The following is a 19,552-nucleotide window of genomic DNA, read 5'->3' on the forward strand; positions in this document are numbered from 1 at the left end:
ACTTTATGTGAAGAACGGTATGGACTTTTGAAACCCTGGTTTTAAAACTTCAGAACTCCCAATTTGTAATTTCTGAGAGATAGTAGATAATGGATATAATCAACATAAAATTTAAGTAATGTTATTTTTTTAAAATCACAACAGAAATACAAAGATGTGAAACTTCTGGCAAATCAACTGAACTAGCTAAGTTGGTACAAAACACAACTTCTAATGCTTCCTGTGGCAGAGAGGGAAGTAATTGCTAGGGGTTGGTATGTGTGGGTTTTATACACAGGATGGTTTAATTCTGGAATGGGTCCCAGGAAGGCAGGGAATAAAGCTTGTTAGCAGGAGAAAACTGTACAAAGCACAGAAAGGATAAGGGCCGATCCCTGGCATGGATGGGAGCACTGGTACCAACTGCAAGGAGGCAGAGAGTAGACTGTTAAATATATATACATGTGTTTATTTTTCTTTTTTCAACCTCAATATATAACACTACAACATGACGTTTAAATTGTATCATCAACAGGAGATGTTACGTCTAAATAGAAGGATCTTGAAATTTGTGTTATCAAATAACAGGCAGGTAATACACAATTACCTCAAGGCCAATAAAATTGCCTTCATCAAGCACTTTAATTATAAAAAGACTATGTGATTACTTTAAAAATTCACAAATACTATTTGGTTATATTAAACCATACCTCTTTACTTTATGTACTACAAAAAATAATCCTTGTCTTTCCAGCATCACATTGAATAGATCTGGTATTAATATAAAATGTCTACATTTACTATTTAACAAAGTCTTTGCTTCTTCTATAATGTAATCATAAATTAATCTCCTACCTCACAACAGTTAAGATCAGAAGTAAATTTATTTTGGAGGTGTATTTTAGGGGCAGGGGGAGGGATAGTTCTGATGGTGTTTCCATCTTAGAAATACTGCTGTGGGTGCCTGGGTGGCTCAGCTGGTTAAGCACTGGACTCCTGATTTCAGCTCAGGACATGATCTCATGGTTTGTGAGACAGAAACCAGCACTGGGCTTTGAGGTGAAAGCGCATGTGCTTGCTCTCGCTCTCAAAAATAAACAAACTTAGAAAGAAAGAAAGAAAGAAAGAAAGAAAGAAAGAAAGAAAGAAAGAAAGAAAGAAAGAAAGAAAGAAAGAAAAACGTTCCTTCTGAGCTATTCTTTTTTTTTTTTTTTAATATTTATTTATTTTTGGGAGAGTGCAAGTGGGGGAGGGGCAGAGAGAAAGGGATAGAGGATCAGAAGCAAGCTCTGTACTGACAGGGTGACAGCAGTGAGCCGGGTGTGAGCCTCGAACTCATGAACTGTGAAATCATGACTGAGCCGAAGTCGGACACTCAACTGACTAAGCCACCCAGGTGCCCCCTTTATGAGCTATTCTTAAGAACCCACACACCGCCAGATTAAAATATTGTGAAGGGATTTTAATCTTTTGATTTTTTATTTTAATTTACTCTTAGTTATTTTAATTGCTACTTATTTTTGTACTTAAGAGTTAGGAAGAAGGGAAAAGTGGGGGAAAAACCCAGCCACATGTTCTAGAATGATATATTAAATGAATGGACAGCAACTCTCCTTTAGAAGTGAATTTATCTCTCAAGCTTTAACATCTCAACACCTACATCACTATTTAGAAAGAAATCCCAATGCTTCTCCTCTGAAGCCTACTTTTCAACCATTTCACATTTTAATCACTCAAGGAAGATAATTTTTAGGTCAGTGTGAAAGAATCCAAAAGAGGCCAAAGGGTTCAATTTCTTAGTTAACTGAGTTAAAATGTATCAACTTCCTATGCTGACAATATGTATCTTTCTACAGGCAATAATGCATAAAACACCTTTTGTACTGTCTTTGGTAATAAGAAATAGCACAACAACAAACGTAATAGGTAGTCAATATTTATTGGTTGGTTATGAAACCTCTTCCAGTGTCTTGGCCCTTTGTACTTCTACCACTGAGAATAGGAAGAGGCTGAGAGGGTAAAGGTTAGCTACCAACATCACACATGTGTTAAGGGTGGCTAGGTCTTGGGGCACCTGGGTGGCTCAATCAGTTAAGTAACCAACTCTTGATTTCAGCTCAGGTCATGATGTCGTGGTTCATGAGAGCAAACCCCCTATTGGGCTCTGCACTGACACCGTGCAGCCTTCTTGGGATTCTCTCTCCCCCCGCCTCACTCTACCCCTCCCTGGCTTGAGCACACGTGCACATTCTCTCAAAAATAAAACAGTAAATATTACCAAAAAAAAATAGAAGAAAATAAAATGTTTCACTTAAAAAGGGCTTTCCTGACCTGGCTAAACCTGAGCAAGCAAAGGGAACCTCGTTTTTTTCCTTCCTACAATTTCAAAAGAAGTGAGACAATAAAGCGACCTCATCTCCCATGACGCTGACTCAACAGGGTCTGTCATGCCACTGGTGAACAACCAAGTTAATTTATATGTGACAGGGTTTTAGGGGAATTGTAATACCGTAGGTGACTTTACTTTAAAAGATACAAATTCTAGGGGCGCCTGAGTGGCTCAGCTGGTTAAGATCTGACTCTTGATTTCAGCTCAGGTCATGATCTCACAGTCATGAGATTAAGACTGTCAGCCTCCGTGCTGATAGCATGAAGCCTGCTTAAGATTCTCTCTCTCCCTTTCCCTATGCTCCTCCCCTGCCGGTGTGTGTGCAAGCTCTCTCTCAAAAAAAAAAAAAGAGAGAATTTTTTTTTTTTTCAAAGAACACAAATTCTTACAAATGTGCCTTTCAGGACTGAGAGGCTGGACTAAGGTGTTTGTATATTTACTTTCTAAAAAAGTATCCAATTTTCGATAAATCTTTAAAATCGAATTTTAGGGGCGCCTGGGTGGCTCAGTCGGTTAAGCATCCGACTTCGGCTCAGGTCATGATCTCACAGTTCATGGGTTCGAGCCCTGCATCGGGCTCTGTGCTGACAGCTCAGAGTCTGGAGCCTGTTTCAGATTCTGTGTTTCCCTCTCTCTCTGCCCCTCCCCCGCTTGCACCCTGTCTCTCTCTGTCTCAAAAATAAACAAACATTAAAAAAAAAAATTTAAGGGGCGCCTGGGTGGCGCAGTCGGCTAAGCGTCCGACTTCAGCCAGGTCACGATCTCGCGGTCCGTGGGTTTGAGCCCCGCGTCGGGCTCTGGGCTGATGGCTCAGAGCCTGGAGCCTGTTTCCGATTCTGTGTCTCCCTCTCTCTCTGCCCCTCCCCCGTTCATGCTCTGTCTCTCTCTGTCCCAAAAATAAAATAAACGTTGAAAAAAAAAAAAAATTTAAGGGGCGCCCGGGTGGCGCAGTCGGTTAAGCGTCCGACTTCAGCCAGGTCACGATCTCGCGGTCCGTGAGTTCGAGCCCCACGTCGGGCTATGGGCTGATGGCTCAGAGCCTGGAGCCTGTTTCCGATTCTGTGTCTCCCTCTCTCTCTGTCCCTCCCCCGTTCATGCTCTGTCTCTCTCTGTCCCAAAAATAAATAAACGTTGAAAAAAAAAAATTAAAAAAAAAAATTTAAATTAAAAAAAAATAAATAAAATCGAATTTTATTTTGGGGCACCTGGGTGGCTCAGTCAGTTAAGTGTCTGACTTCAGCTCAGGTCATGATGTCACGGTTTGTGAGTTTGAGCCCTGCATCAGGTTCTGTGCTGACAGCTCAGAGCCTGAAGCCTACTTCGGATTCTGTGTCTCCCTCTCTCTCTGCCCCTTCCCTGTTCATGCTCTGTCTCTCAAAAATAAATAAAGATTAATAAGAAAAAAAATTTTAAACCTATTTATTTTATTTGAGAGAGAGAGACAGTGCGAGTGGGGAAAAGGCGGAGGTGGGGGGGAGGAGAGAGAGAGGGAGAGAATCCTAAGCAGGATCCATGCCACCTGGTCAGCACAGAGCCTGACTGGGGCTCAAACCCAAAAAACCACAAGATCATGACCTGAGCTGAAACCAAGAGTCCAACCCTCAACTGACTGAGCCACTTAGGAGCCCCAAAATCTAATTTTAAAAACAAAATATGTTCATTATATGAACCTTTGAATACACAGGAAAGCATTTTTAAAGTTAAAACAACAACAACAACAACAAACACTTGTAGTTCACCACCCAAACATAAACAATCACTTAAAATCTGGGGGCCAGTCTCATTACTACTCATGTATTATTATTTCATAGAGAAAGACTTCAAATGAGTTCCAATAATCTTCCAAAGATTTTTTTTTCTGGAGAATAGATCACATTTATTTTTGTTATTTTATTTGATTCCAGTACAGTTAACATACAGTGGTATATTAGTTTCAGATCACATTTGTCACATTTTACATTTACTCTCATAAACCACAGGTTCCTGAATGTTTCTGGTCTAAGCACCTATTTAAAATATTTACTCAGCATCTCTTCTCCCAAGATCACAGTCTCTGATAAACCATAAAGGACAGTGTCAAGGCTTATGGCAAGCGACATCAATACAGAAATATCTTAATCCAGTTATATTGCCCAGAAGCTGCTCCCCTGTCCCTGCAAAAGCCTTACTCTGTTGACTCTAAGACAGAAGGAATATTCTTTTACTGTCAGAGTGTGGTAGGTAGTAAATGGAAGTCTAAAGAGTAAAGGACAGGATTAAAAGGGATACTCTTAGGCTTTCCCCATCCAGCAGAGAGTACAGGAAATGATGAGGCATTTTAAAATTTGTTTTGGGAACTGTGACTCTACCGAAAGGCAGGCTCTGCCCTGAACCTGAAAATGCCCTAAAATGCACCACGCAGAAGGCAAGAATGAGAAGATGAATTCCTGCTGATGGGCATCTGAGTACAAAGGCCAGGGCACCCCCCAGTGACAGGTGCTCAGAAACAATCTGGGAAAGGGCAAGGATATGTTACCAGTCAGGACTGTCATATACATGACTTCCTGTTCTCTCAGGCATTCTACATGGAGGTGGGCTGACACACACCACCAAGAAAGCATCATGTATGCAGGCAGTCAAGAAAACCTAAAACAGAGACTGGAATGAAGGTGTTTTCTTAACTACTAAAAGAGATTAGCACTTTGACTCTCACTGATGTAATACCTACTATAATGGCAGCATTATCTAATGATATAAGGGAGGTTAGTACTACAACCCTGTGCCAGCCTGAGTATGTGAGGGTGGTATAAGCAGGTCCTACTCTGAGAAGCAGCTGACCTCACTGGCACCCAGCTGACAGACAGGAAAGAACATGGGATGGCAAGTGGTTGCTTTGGACTTGGATAGATGGAGGTGCTGAGGACTGTGAACATCCTGAGGCAGAAAAGCAAAGAAACTTCAAGATTTCAGAGAGGCTGGGTACCTGGATGGCTCAGTTGGTTAAGCATTTGACTCTTGATTTTGGCTCAGGTCATGATCTCATGGTTCGTGAGCTCGAGCCCTGCATCAGGCTCTGCACTGATGGTGCAGATCCTGCTTGGGATTTTCTCTCTCCCTCTCTCTGCCCCTCCCCTGCTCTCGTTCTCTCAAATTAAATAAATTAACTAAATAAACTTAAAAAATAAATATATTTCAGAGAGGTTATCTCTAACGGGCAAGGAAGATCATATTCTAGGTCTCAGAATCCAGAGTAGAAACCACTGCAGGCCAGTTACTCTGAAATGAATTTGCAAGTAAAATGAAATACACTGAGGTGAGTAGTATTCAAGAACGGTTGGGCTAGTGATAAACCACACTGGAATTGGGGGTAAATGGAATTCAGCCCTAACCCTCAACCTGAGACTACTTATCTCTAAAGTAGAAATAATAATACTGCCTTGACCACCTATCAGGGTGGTTTGAGACTCAAAGGAGACAGAATAAGAGAAGTACACAGCACACTCCAGAATCCAGGAAGTTCTATATTAAGGTAGGATACTACTATTTTATGATGGGAAAAGGAAATGAGAACTTCTGTTAGCCTGTTTTCACAAGTGAAATAGGGGAATCCAGATGATCTCTATGACTGCGTGGGTTTTTAAAGGTGTAGGATTCTTCATAAACTGAGCGTTATACTAAGTCAAAGCAACTATCTAAAGGATTCTGTAATCATTATTCTAGACCTTGACAGTGGCCAGCAAAGAGGTATATGGGGAGGACATAGTTCCTGATTTATGTTTTTTTTTCCCCCTGAAGGTAGATAAGGGTCAGAAGAGTTGAAAAGTAAATGCAATGTAATAGAATATTAAAGAGTATGAAAGATATAAAGAATATGAAGGATAGCTTGGCTTTCTTTTTCCTTCTACTGTGTAATTAATCTGACAAAGTACAAAAGATACTACTGTATTCTGTAATCAGGCATCACATGTATTTAACTGGAAAACAGAGAATACCTAAACGCAGTCACAAAAACTTACAGTCTGGTATAGAGACAAAAACAAAAGTGAAACAGAAGTCATAAAAAAAAAAAATGTGAAAGATAATCAGTACCTCCATTCCACTGTTTGGTGGAAGTGTCAGAATGTAAACAAGTCTGAGCAAGTGGTCCATGAAAATCACTTCATTTTTCCAAATTCTAATGATGAGATTTTATGGTGTGTAGATAAAAGAGGTGCTATTGCCTGGTTATCTACATAGCCAAGAACCAAGAAGTACGTTTAAGGGAGAAAAAAAAAAAAAGAAGGCTGTAAGCAATCCAAATAGCTGTTGCTAAATTCAAACACTAAAGCAGAGTTTTCCAACCTAAACTCTAGAGGGTCACCTGGTCTCCTGACCCCAGAGCAGATCAGATGCAGGAAGATGGGAGCAGACAGACTACCAAGAGGGGAGAACGATGGCCACTTCTTACCTACGTTAACAGAGGAGAAAGAAAAGGCATAAAATGCATAAACTACACAGCTCAGTTATTTTCGAAGTCCATATTTCACAATACAACTGCCATTCATAATAGTTGACTAAATCAGCAAGAAAAACTATGTATACTAATACCTATCAAAAATTTCTTCCTGATCATGGTATCTCCCCTGCCAGGTAAGTATTCAAAAATTTCTTCAAGTATAGTGATTTTATATTTTAAATTTTCAAAGATTTAGTTTCAGTACTGGGGTAATTCGTCTATGTGGAGCATCTTGTTCCAGAGATATGCTGTGTACAAAAACTTCAATAAACCAATATACACACAGGGAATATTAGCTTAGCAGTGAAGGCCTTTCTTGAGAGCATGTGCTAATTAGGTATTACCTGTATGGTAAAGCGATCACAAAATGCTCTTGGATAGCTAAGTCAACTTCCTAGAGAAGCTGTTACTAAATTAATTTAAAAGTAAATAGTTCATCATATAGGTAAAAGAACATCATGGGATGCTTGGGTGGCTCAGCTGGTTAAGCATGTGACTCTTGGTTTCGGCTCAAGTCATGATCTTGTAGTTTTGTGAGTTTGAGCCCCGAGTTAGCATCTGTGCTGGTGGCGTGCAGCCTGCTTGGGATTCTCCCTCCCCTACTCACACAGTCTCTGTCTCCCTCAAAATAAATAAATAAAAATTAAAAAAAAAAAGTAAAAGAACATCAAACTGTTATAGTATACAAATACTGGAGGGGCACCTGGGTAGCTCAGTCAGTTAAGCATCCAACTCTTGATTTAGGGTCAGGTCAGAGCTTGCGGGTCATGGGATCGAGCCCCATATCAGGCTCTAGGCTGAGAACACTCTCTCTCGCTCTCTGCCCCTATCCTGTGCACATGCTTTCTCTCTCTCAAAATACATAAACTTAAAAAAAAAAAAAATACTGGAGGAGCACCTGGGTGGCTCAGGAGGTTGAATGTCTGACTCTCAACTGTGGCTCAGGTCATGATTTCATGGTTTGTGGGATCAAGCCCCACATCAGGCTCTGGGCTGACAGCTCAGAGCCTGCTTGGGATTCTCTCTCTTCCCCTCTCTCATGCGTGTGTGCGCTCATATGTGCTCTTTCTTTCTTTTTTTTTTTTTTTAATTTTTTTTTTCAACGTTTTATTTATTTTTGGGACAGAGAGAGACAGAGCATGAATGGGGGAGGGGCAGAGAGAGAGGGAGACACAGAACCGGAAACAGGCTCCAGGCTCTGAGCCATCAGCCCAGAGCCCGACGCGGGGCTCGAACTCACAGACCGCGAGATCGTGACCTGGCTGAAGTCGGACGCTTAACCGACTGCGCCACCCAGGCGCCCCCATATGTGCTCTTTCAAAATAAACAAGCATTAAAAAAAAAAATACTAGAACCAGCCAAGAGATAACAGAGTGGGGAAAAAAAGCAAAACTAAATCCAAATGAAGGGACCTGAAAGATCAGATAAGAAAAAAAGAGAAGGAAGAAGCTTCAGAAAGAAATACAGTAGAGCAAAATGAAATGGGAGAAAAGCAAGAAGAGCAAAGTCTTCGAAAAGGCAAGTGGGGGCATAACCACCAGCAGGAAGATGGACAGAAGTTCTGGGGAATAAAAAACAGGTGTGACAAGTACTGAACTACAGGGCTGAGCCAAATGCTTTTATTTCTCAAAAATGTTGAAAACAAGACTATACATGAAACTTAAAAATAATTCTTGCTTAGGCAGAGGGTATTAGAAGATAATTCAGCTATCTCCTTACTTTGACTAATGTAGTTTTATTCAACTCTGAATAAAAAAGGATTTTCTTGGTTTTTGATGTGATTTTTACAAGCAAGAAAATTGAAGCTTCCTTATCTAGTTTCAGCTGTTTCTAGGAGATCCACTGTGCTTTTTTAAGATTTTTAAGTAATCTCTACACCCAATATGGGGCTTGAACTTACAACCTCAAGATGAAGAATCACACGCTCCACCAACAGAGCCAGCCAGGCACCCCAAGATCCACTATGTTTTTAAAAAGGATTCTGAACTACTTGATTTAGGACTCAGTTCTTCCTAACAAATGGACTTTTTGTTTGGGCCTTTTTTTTTTTTTAAACCTCATCTTGTCAATGAGCAATTGCTAGCTCTCTCCTCTTGACCTTGTTATTTTTCCTCTCTGCCACTCCTGTTTGCACCCTTACTGGCTCTTTCCCTATCAAATGCTTTCAGGGACAGGAAATGACAGCACCCAAACATCACACTATAGCACTGTGACCTACCTACCACTGAGCTGTGCGTTCCAATTTCCCAGCTTGGTCAATATAAACCTTACAGAAAGAGTCCTGCTTCTTATTTTTACATGTGCCCCCAAGATATCACTGAGAATAATCTCTTCACCAAAAAATAATACACAAGTATATTCTCTTTCATTAAATTTAGGTTTTCCTCCCTGCAAAGATACTATATGTGAAACATCTACTACTCCCTCCCTACTTGCACCTTACACTTAATGTACAATGTGCCCACTTTTTTCTGCATAGGAAATGTCCATAACTTCTCTTTATCCCCCCCGCCCCCACACCTTCCCCTGCCCCAGGTCAATTAGCTAGATACTTTCAGGCTTTAAAGTCAGGGCATGTCTCTTCTTATAACAAACCACCCATTAACCTTCTAACTCAGTTGTTCTTGACCAGTTTTCTGTCCTAGCAAATCTGAGGGGACCAACATACTTCTATCTGTATTCATGGCTTACTAATGACAATAAATAATAAAAGAGATGGAAGGGGAGAAAGGATGGGAGATGTATTTAAAAAAAAAACTCCAGAGTAGCCTCTGGTACAGAGTTCAGATCATAGGCTCCCCACCTGAGAAATGCCACTCTAACGATCAAATTTCAAAAAGGCTAGGTCATAAGGATATAAGTGCCATAGCAGAAATCAAAAGACATAGTAAATTAGTTTAGTATGTGAAGTAATACAAAGATGTGTAAATATTTATTGTGAGAGAGGGAAAAATAAGAGGCTCCATCTCAAACTTCACATTCTAAGGATCTCTCAGAAGTCCCCTACCGACCTTAGAATATCTTTAAGGCAGCCATAAATCTGAGTTCACAGTAATACCACTGAGTTTTCCAGTAGTTGTCAGGATTTTAAAAATATATATTTTAATCTTTTTGGACAGTTCGCTTAACTGTCCAAAATAACGAAATACTCACCCTAACTTTGAGGTGATCTGTGCTAAGCTATTAGCTTGGGTGAAAGACTGATGATAATGCAAACCAAAGTGGCACCTTTCAGAATGACTATGTTATAGAGGATGCTATTCCCAGTGGGGTGGGGGAGAAAGTGAATGGAGTAGAGTTGCCAGCAGCAGGTGGGCCTGGGACCCGGAGGCAACAGCAAGAATTAAGAACTTTGTGAAGGAAAGTCACTCAAAGTTTCATTCCCCACTGAGCAGGGGGCAGCTTGTGTCTCGGCTTTTTCTCTAATAAGTGCATAAATTGTTGGGTAGCATTCTAAGGTGAGGACATTCAGACTTGGTTAAGGAGCTGTGAATGACAAAGGGAACCATAAGCTGTAAAGGTTTTTATAGACGCTGGATGACTCTAGTAAACGTTTTGGACTCCTCTAATGCAGTGGGGATGACACAGACTCTACCCTCCCGGTAGAAGCAGTTAAAAAGGATAAGGGGACTCCCTACAATAAGTGCATACCTGGGACTCTGATCTAAGACAGGAATATGGAGAACCAAATACCTCAAAGGATAGTTATTGCTTGTATCTTAAGAAAATGCAAAGACCAAAAACATATTACAGGGTATTCCAGACTCAACACGAATTCAAACTTCACAGGATATTGTCAGGGGGGTGGGGAGTGGAGGTGGGGGACAGACTCACAGAAGCTGACTTTTGTAACAGGAAAAATAAAACTAGTTGATGTAGGAATAGTGGGAAAGGGAATTATTTCAGGATTTTCCTGTACTGTCTAAATATTTTTTAAGAAAAATGAAAAAGCAAAAACTTATTTCAAAGAGCCCACTGCTTTTCTAACAGATTTATTTTACCAATTTGAGAGGAATTATAGTTCCACCATTAAAAATAAACAGAAAAAAACTCACACTCACTACCTCTTGCTGTGGAAAACAATTTTAGGTCTATTAAATTATTTAAGATTAAGAGAACTTAACTACAGTCGACCAGAATGCAATCATTCCTAATTTAACATATGCAGGGCACTGGTAAACACTGTTCTGTTAATTAAACTTCATTATAATAAAAACATGTTTTACTTTAGTGGAACTTTAAAACAAAGTAAGTACTCCATTAAAAATATTTCCTAGCAGAAAGCAGGAAAAAACCTCTCTGACCTCAGCCGCAGCAATTTCTTACTTGACACATCTCCAAAGGCAATGGAATTAAAAGCAAAAATGAACTATTGGGACCTCATGAAGATAAAAAAGCTTCTGCACTGCAAAGGAAACAATAAAAACTAAAAGGCAACCGACAGAATGGGAAAAGATATTTGCAAATGACATATCAGACACAGGGCTAGTATCCAAAATCTATAAAGAGCTCACCAAACTCCACACCCAAAAAACAAATATCCAGTGAAGAAATGGGCAGAAAACATGAATAGACACTTCTGTAAAGAAGACAACCATGGGGCGCCTGGGTGGCGCAGTCGGTTAAGCGTCCAACTTCAGCCAGGTCACGATCTCGCGGTCCGGGAGTTCGAGCCCCGCGTCAGGCTCTGGGCTGATGGCTCAGAGCCTGGAGCCTGTTTCTGATTCTGTGTCTCCCTCTCTCTCTGCCCCTCCCCCGTTCAAGCTCTGTCTCTCTCTGTCCCAAAAAAAAAAAAAAAAAAAAAGAAGACAACCAGATGGCCAACAGGCACATGAAGAGATGCTCAATGTCGCTCCTCATCAGGGAAATACAAATCAAAACCACACTGAGATATCACCTCACGCCAGTCAGAGTGGCTAAAATGAACAAATCAGGAGACTACAGATGCTGGAGAGGATGTGGACAAACGGGAACCCTCTTGCACTGTTGGTGGGAATGCAAACTGGTGCAGCTGCTCTGGAACACAGTGTGGAGGTTCCTCAAAAAATGAAAAATAGAACTACCCTATGACCCAGCAACAGCACTGCTAGGAAGTTACCCAAGGGATACAGGAGTACTGATGCATAGGGGCACTTGTACCCCAATGTTTATAGCAGCACTCTCAACAATAGCCAAATTATTGAAAGAGCCTGAATGTCCATCAACTGATGAATGGATAAAGAAATTGTGGTTTATATACACAATGGAATACTACTTGGCAATGAGAAAGAATGAAATCTGGCCTTTTGTAGCAACGTGGATGGAACTGGAGAGTGTTAGCTAAGTGAAATAAGTCATACAGAGAAAGACAGATACCATATGTTTTCACTCCTATGTGGATCCTGAGAAACTTAACAGAAGACCATGGGGGAGGGGAAGGGGAAAAAGAAAAGTTAGAGAAGGAGGGAGCCAAACCATAAGAGACTCTTTTTTTTTTTTTAATTTTTTTTAACGTTTATTTACTTTTGAGACAGAGACAGAGCATGAATGGGGGGAGGGTCAGAGAGAGAGGGAAACACAGAATCAGAAGCAGGCTCCAGGCTCCGAGCTGTCAGCACAGAGCCCGACACGGGGCTTGAACTAGTGAAGCACGAGATCATGACCTGAGCCGAAGTCGGACACTTAACCGACTGAGCCACCCAGGCGCCCCCATAAGAGACTCTTAAAAACTGAGAATAAACTGAGGGCTGATGGTGGGTGGGAGGGAGGGTAAAGTGGGCGATGGGCATTGAGGAGGACACCTGTTGGGATGAGCACTGGGTGTTGCATGGAAACCAATCTGACAATAAATTTCATATTAAAAAAAAATATTTCCTGGGGTGCCTGGTGGTTCAGTCCGTTAAGCGTCTGACTCTTGATTTCAGCTTAGGTTATGATCTCATGGTTCAGCAGATTAAGCCCTGAGTCTGCCTCTGCACTGAAAGTATGCAGCCTGCTTGGGATTCTCTCCCTCCCTCTCTCTCTGCCCCTCCCTTGTGCTCTCTCTAGTTCTCGCTCTCTCCCAAAATAAATAAGTAAACTTAAAAAATATATACATTTTCCTAGACTGCAGGGTTTGAGATTCAACAGAAAGGGGATATCTGGCCTCTCTCCAGGAAATTACTAAAAGGAACAAAGTACTTACTTTATTTATTTATTATGATAGAGACAGAGTGTGCACATGCGAGTAGGGGAGAGGGGCAGAGGGACAGAGAATCTTAAGCAGGCTCCACACTCATCATGGAACCAGATGCAGGGCTCAATCCCATGACTCTGGGATCATGACCTGAGCCACACTCAAGAGATGGGACACTCAACCAAATGACACACCCAAGGATGCCTGAAAAAAAATATTTTAAATCGAAAGAGGAACATGTAGGAGGGCTTCAAAGAACTTTCCCCTTGTCTCTCTCTTCCATTAAAGTTCTAGATCTTTTAGGGCTTTTTTTGGTGGTAGACAGTTTGGGAAAGTCACCTTGGTTTAAACAATGAACAGCTGGATTTTCTTCCTTAAAAGTTACAACCACCACTCTGAGGGCATCAATTCAATCCATCCAAAGAAAACTTATCTTGCTAAAGTATTTCCCACTAACATATGGCATTCTTTTTTTTTCTTTTTTTTAACTTTTTTTAAGTAGGCTCCACACCCAACGTGAGGCTCAAACTCACAACCCTAGGATTAAGAGTTGCATGCTCTGCCAACTGAGCAAGCCAGGTGCTCCTAACATATGGCATTCTTGACAGAATTTCTCTTTCAGGGGGGCTCAGTCAGTTAAACGTCCAACTCTCGATTTTGGTTCAGGTCATGATCCCACGGTTAGTGAGAGTGAGTCTTACACTGGGTTCTGAGAGCACAGAGGCTGCTTGGGATTCTCCATCTCTCTCTGCCCCTCCCCTGCTTGCAAGCAGGCGCATGTGTGCATTCTCTCTCTCTCAAAATAAATGAACGTCTAAAAAAAAAATAATTTCTTTTCTAACACAAACATGGAAAGAAAAAGTTGAAATAAATAAATATAAATAATAAAATAATAAATAAAATAAAATAAAATAAAATAAAATAAAATAAAATAAAATAAAATAAAACAAAGAGATGAAGACTAACAGGCTGTGCCTCTTCTTTTGCAACAGGGCTAGAAATAAGCAAGTAAACAATGGCCACATGTGCTCTGTAGAGGGGCCCACTAGGTAAATGACAGTACAAATCAGGACCCTCAAATACTACTCAGTCTCTGGGGCCAAGCCCCTGCACACCCACCTCATCATCGCTGTTGGACGTCTCAGAGTCTGAGGAGGCTGCAGGCTGACTCACAGGTGGCTCTTTCTCCTCGGAATCACTGCGTTTCCGCTTTGCCAGGGACAAAAGCTCCTAACAGGGCAGAAGTAGACACATGAATTTTGTTCAACAGAGAAAAACATTCAAGGACAAGAAATGCCCACCTTCCCTAGATCTCTTCTACCTCTTTGTGCTTTCCATCGAAAAATGTCACCATGGGAACTTTTACCACACAAACAAAGTGCCAGTATTCCTAAGCATTAAAGAAATGTTTTCAAAAATCTGCCCCTTTCTTCTTAATGGGAAATGTATGTCTGAAATGGAAAAGTAACTAGAAAACTGAACTGGAGGGTACCCCCAAATTGCAACCTGCTACATAAGCACCAATTCTGAGGAACTGATAGAAGAACCATGTTTTCAAAGGTAATCTGCTCACTGATCTTACTGGTATAGCTAACTAATACTCAAAGCATCCTCTTACTGTAATTCATGGGAAAATTAGCATTTGTGGGCTGTTCTGAATAAGCTGACAAACTCTAAGGTTCTAAGATCATTTCTTATTTTGAATGCTTGAATCAGAAAAAACGAGGTATATTTTTGGTGTTTAATCCCAAGTCTGATAACAAGCAGTAAGTGTGCTGGCTTCTACATGAGAATCCTAATTTGATAACCCAAATGTTTCCATTCACCACCTCTGCCTTGTCCTGGTCATTGTGACAGATTAGAAGGGGAATGATGTGCCAGTAAGTGTCATGGCTACAACCAGAATTTGCTCTCTTACATGGTTCCTTTCTCCAGTTACTTCTTGCCAACTCAGACCAGTCACCCAAAAATGCCACAAAAGGAAACTTCTGTTTCTTGATCTCTGTAATATCAGTACCAGTCCAATGTTATACTGTACTTACTTGGCGTCAGGTGCTTTTCTAAGTATCTAACATTTAATATGACAACCTTGAGGTAAGTTCTTTTATCATTCCCATTTGAAGATAAAGAAACCAAGCAACAGGAAGGGTTAAGTAACTTACCCAGGTAACACAGCTAGTACATGAGAGAGCCAGGATTCAAACTAGTGGAAGATAGAATCCTAGCTCCTAATTCAGTCAAGGTCTACCAGTCTAAAACATTTTTTCCCTTCTGCCAAAAAAGAGAAAAATACAACTAATAAATACTAGCAGTATTATTTCCTGATGATGATGGTGCTATACAATTATACGTCAAGTGCAAAGATGGATTTTAAAATAATAGACTGCTACAAAGTATCTATTTTCCTCTTCCAGTCTCTTTCTATTTTAGGAGTATACTCTCCTTGGCCAGAATGAGAAAATGACCTTCTCAGATTAACAGCTGACCCACTCTCCTCTTCATATGCAGTCATGAAATGTTACTCTTCTCATTTCATTAACGAGAGCTAGCATACCAACTTTATGAAAAGACTGAAGATGGTAAGAACATTCTACTTATTCACTCCAAAATAGTAACTTCTATTTACCAAATGCAAATTACAGCAATATGTGTATGTGTTTATGGTCTTTTAAAAAACTCGAAGGGGTGCCTGGCTGGCTCAGTCAGTGGAGCAAGTGACTCTTGATCTTGGGGTTGTGAGTTCGAGCTCCACACTGGGTGTAGAGATTACTTAAAAATAAAATCTTTAAAAAAATTAAAAACTTGAGATATAATTTACATAAAGTACACTTTATCCTTTCTTAGGTATACTGTGAATTTTGACAAATACTTACAGTTTAACCACTCCCACAATCAAGATATAGGGCAGTTCCATCATCCTCACAAATACCGCTGTAATTTGCATTTGGTCAATTGGAGTTACAGTTTTGGTGTTAAAAAAAAAAAGACTGTTCTTTCAGGAAATTAATGCTCTTTTCAGGAAATTACTGCTCTTCAAATCCTTTCCTCCATCCCACAACAACCACAGACCTGTTTTCTGACCCTACAGACAGATCTACCCATTGTAGAATATCATATAAATAGAATCATATAGTATATAGCCTTTTGAGTCTGGCTTCTTTACTTAGCAAAATACATTTGATATTCACCCACGTGGCGGTATATATCAATAGTTTATTTCTTTTTATTGTTAAGGAGTATTCCATCATGTGGGTGTACCACAGTTTATTTACCAGCTGAAAAACATTTGGGTTGTTTCCATTTTGGCATAATTCATGTTCATATACAGGTTTTTGTGTAAATGTAAGTTTTTATTTTACTTGGGTATATACCTAGAAGGGGGATTTCTGAGTTACATGGTAATTGGCAGATGGCCTCTACTATTATCTCCCTTGCCACATTACCTTAATGCAAATTTATAAAATTCAGAAAGATTTCTGATAAGTTATCTCTTTCCTGAGGTTCACAAATGCACTAGAAATCTGTTTTAACACCAACTCACTATAAAAGGGATTTGGAGGGGCGCCTGGGTGGCGCAGTCGGTTAAGCGTCCGACTTCAGCCAGGTCACGATCTCGCGGTCCGTGAGTTCGAGCCCCGTGTCAGGCTCTGGGCTGATGGCTCAGAGCCTGGAGCCTGTTTCTGATTCTGTGTCTCCCTCTCTCTCTGCCCCTCCCCCATTCATGCTCTGTCTCTCTCTGTCCCAAAAATAAATAAAAAAACGTTGAAAAAAAAATAAATAAAAGGGATTTGGATACCTAGCAATCAAATCCTACCTTGAAACATTAACTATTACAAGCGGCAGGCATCCATTAAAAGTTACTGTAACTTGGGGCGCCTGGGTGGCGCAGTCGGTTAAGCGTCCGACTTCAGCCAGGTCACGATCTCGCGGTCCGTGAGTTCGAGCCCCGCGTCAGGCTATGGGCTGATGGCTCGGAGCCTGGAGCCTGTTTCCGATTCTGTGTCTCCCTCTCTCTCTGCCCCTCCCCCGTTCATGCTCTGTCCCAAAAATAAAAAAAATAAAAAAAAAAAAAAAGTTACTGTAACTAAAGTGTTAAAATGTTAATACTGCCTTCCTGTTAAAGAAGTTCCACTCTAGAGGCGCCTGGGTGGCTCAGTAGGTTGGGCGGCCGACTCTTGGTTTTGACTTGGGTCATGATCTCATGGTTCGTGAGTTCAAGCCTGGCATCAGGCTCTGTGCTGTCAGTGTGGAGCCTGCTTGGGATTTCTCTCTCTCCCTCACTCTCTGCCACTCCCATGGTAGAGTTTATGCTCTTTCATCAACAAACAATTGCATCTGATAGACACAGTCCCTCTTCTCCTAAGACATTCAATACCATATTAACAATAGTATGGGGACACCAAAGACCTTCCTAACAGTGTGAAAGACACCCTTTCCACAAGTTAAGAATTGCACAAGAAGTTAATGGGGGAGCACATGGCAAGGCTACTCTACAATTAAGTCCCTTAGTCTACTGAGGGCTTGTCAAGTACAGCTCAACAGACCAAGTACAACGGAAAGTCTTTCCAACATGCATACGTGAAGAGACCATCATCAGATTTACTACTTGTAGGGGATGACAGATCCAACACATGGACTTGAAAAAGCCAATCTAAAACTGATTCATGCACATGCATGGGTCCAGCTGCAGCTCTCTCCTGCCAGCCCGATTCAACTGTACCACGCTGGTTGAGATGTTTCTGTGTGTCCAGTGGTTCTTTCTCACCACTGCCCCTGTGTTTCATCTCATCCAGTGAAAACCTTCCGACTTATCGCAGTATTTGTCTAAGGGGATGGCAGTCAGGGGTGCTAGCGTGTAATATCAAGTTTAAGATGAACTAAAGATCTGCTTAAATTAAGGCCAGTGCCCAACATAGTATACCTATGGCTGTGCAGGATACCACATCTGGCCTCTAGAGCAGTTTCCTCAACTTGCTTAAAAGCGATATTTAACATTAAATCAGATTGCTAAAACCAAGACACTAAAATAAAGTAAGTCTAACTGCACTAACGTAATGTTTATTAAAATAGCACCATTCCGGTTAAGATTAGAATTCTAATCCATCAATACATGAAGACTCGTAAACCTTAAGATTTCATTCCCCAACCCCATCACTCACACTGCACTTTTTGTGATGTTATGCTGGGATCGATCAGTGATAAAGCAACTTAGCTCTCTCTTACTTACTTAAAGGAAATTAAATCTCCTCTCTTGAATCAAATCTCCCATGATCACATGAAAGTGGGATACATAGTCTGCACCCCACAAGTGAGAATAAAAACCTACAGGGATAAGCCTCAGAGGTTTTTATGGCTAATTAGCATGCTGAACTCTTTCTCACTTATTCATTCCACAAATATAACTACTGTAAATAATTACTACCGGCTAGTGTGACCAAACATCTTGGTTTGCTCAGGATTGTTGTGGTTTTAGCACTGCAAATCCTGAAAACTCTAGGAAATTCCTCAGTTCCAGGCAAACAGGGACAAATGATCACCCTATTACGAGTACCTATTATGTACCACCAGGCCTGTAGACAGTCATCAAAAACGACGGGGCACCTGGATGGCTCAGTTGGTTAAGCATCCAACTCTGGCTCAAGTCATGACCTCATGGTTCCTGAGTTCGAGTCCTACATCGGGCTCTCTGTTGTCAGCACAGAGTCTATTTCAGATCTTCTGTCCCCCTCTCTGCACCTCCCCTGCTCTCTCTCTCGCTCTTGCTCTCTCTCAAAAATAAGTAAACATGAAAAAAAAATTTTAAGATATATAGTCCTTGACCTCGTGGAATTTAAAATTGAGTGAGGGAGACAGACAATAAACAAGAAACAATTCACTATATCTTATGATAAGTGCTAAGAAGAAAGTGCATCAAGTGAATGGGGAATGTATCAAGATACAGTGATCTGTGGAGGCTTCTCTGAGGCAATGGCATTTAGGCTGAGACTAGAAACTCTGAAAGAGGAAAGAGAGGGGCAGTTTTCTGGACAGAGATCTCCAGATGGAATAGCTAAGGCCCTGAAGCTGGCAACAGCTTGGTGTATTTGAAGAACTGAAAGAGAACCAGTGTGACTGGAGCTTAGCAGGCAACAGGGAGAATGGAGTAGGGCTGGTGACAGGTAAAAAGAAACCAGATCATTTCAAGGTTTATAAAGCAGTATCAGGAGCATGCATCTTATCTGAAGGCAATGGGGAGCCATCAAATTGTTTCAGGGGGAGTAACCACCTTCAGACGGTTTTTAAAAGAGCACTCTAAATGACAGAGGAACAGACCAGAGGGGCCAGGGTGGAAGTGCAGGAAGGAGTCAGAAGGAATCCAGAGCAGTGTCATCAGAGTGGATGGTGACCTGGATAAGGACAGGGAGAAGAGGGAGGACTAGAAAGATACTGAGGGAAGAGCAGTAATTCACACAGGTTTAAATTTGCGATGTTAATTCTTATTCTTTCTTTCCTATCAAAACTGTAGGTAGAATAAGATTCCAATGGTGGACACTGGTTTACTTTTCAGGAGTAAGAA

The 19,552-nt window shown here is 41.0% G+C and overlaps 1 protein-coding gene across 1 annotated transcript in view; it reads right to left on the reverse strand.

The window, feature by feature from the left end:
• The window catches only part of RTF1 (RTF1 homolog, Paf1/RNA polymerase II complex component), a 51,960-nt gene that overhangs the window by 25,107 nt on the left and 7,301 nt on the right, over nt 1-19,552 (reverse strand). Inside the window, exon 2 of the mRNA XM_030318440.1 lies at nt 14,116-14,226. Coding sequence (XP_030174300.1) covers nt 14,116-14,226 — 111 coding nt within the window. The remainder of the gene's footprint in view (nt 1-14,115; nt 14,227-19,552) is intronic.

The sequence above is a fragment of the Lynx canadensis genome, chromosome B3, assembly GCF_007474595.2.
Source record: "Lynx canadensis isolate LIC74 chromosome B3, mLynCan4.pri.v2, whole genome shotgun sequence".
Lineage (NCBI taxonomy): Eukaryota > Metazoa > Chordata > Mammalia > Carnivora > Felidae > Lynx > Lynx canadensis.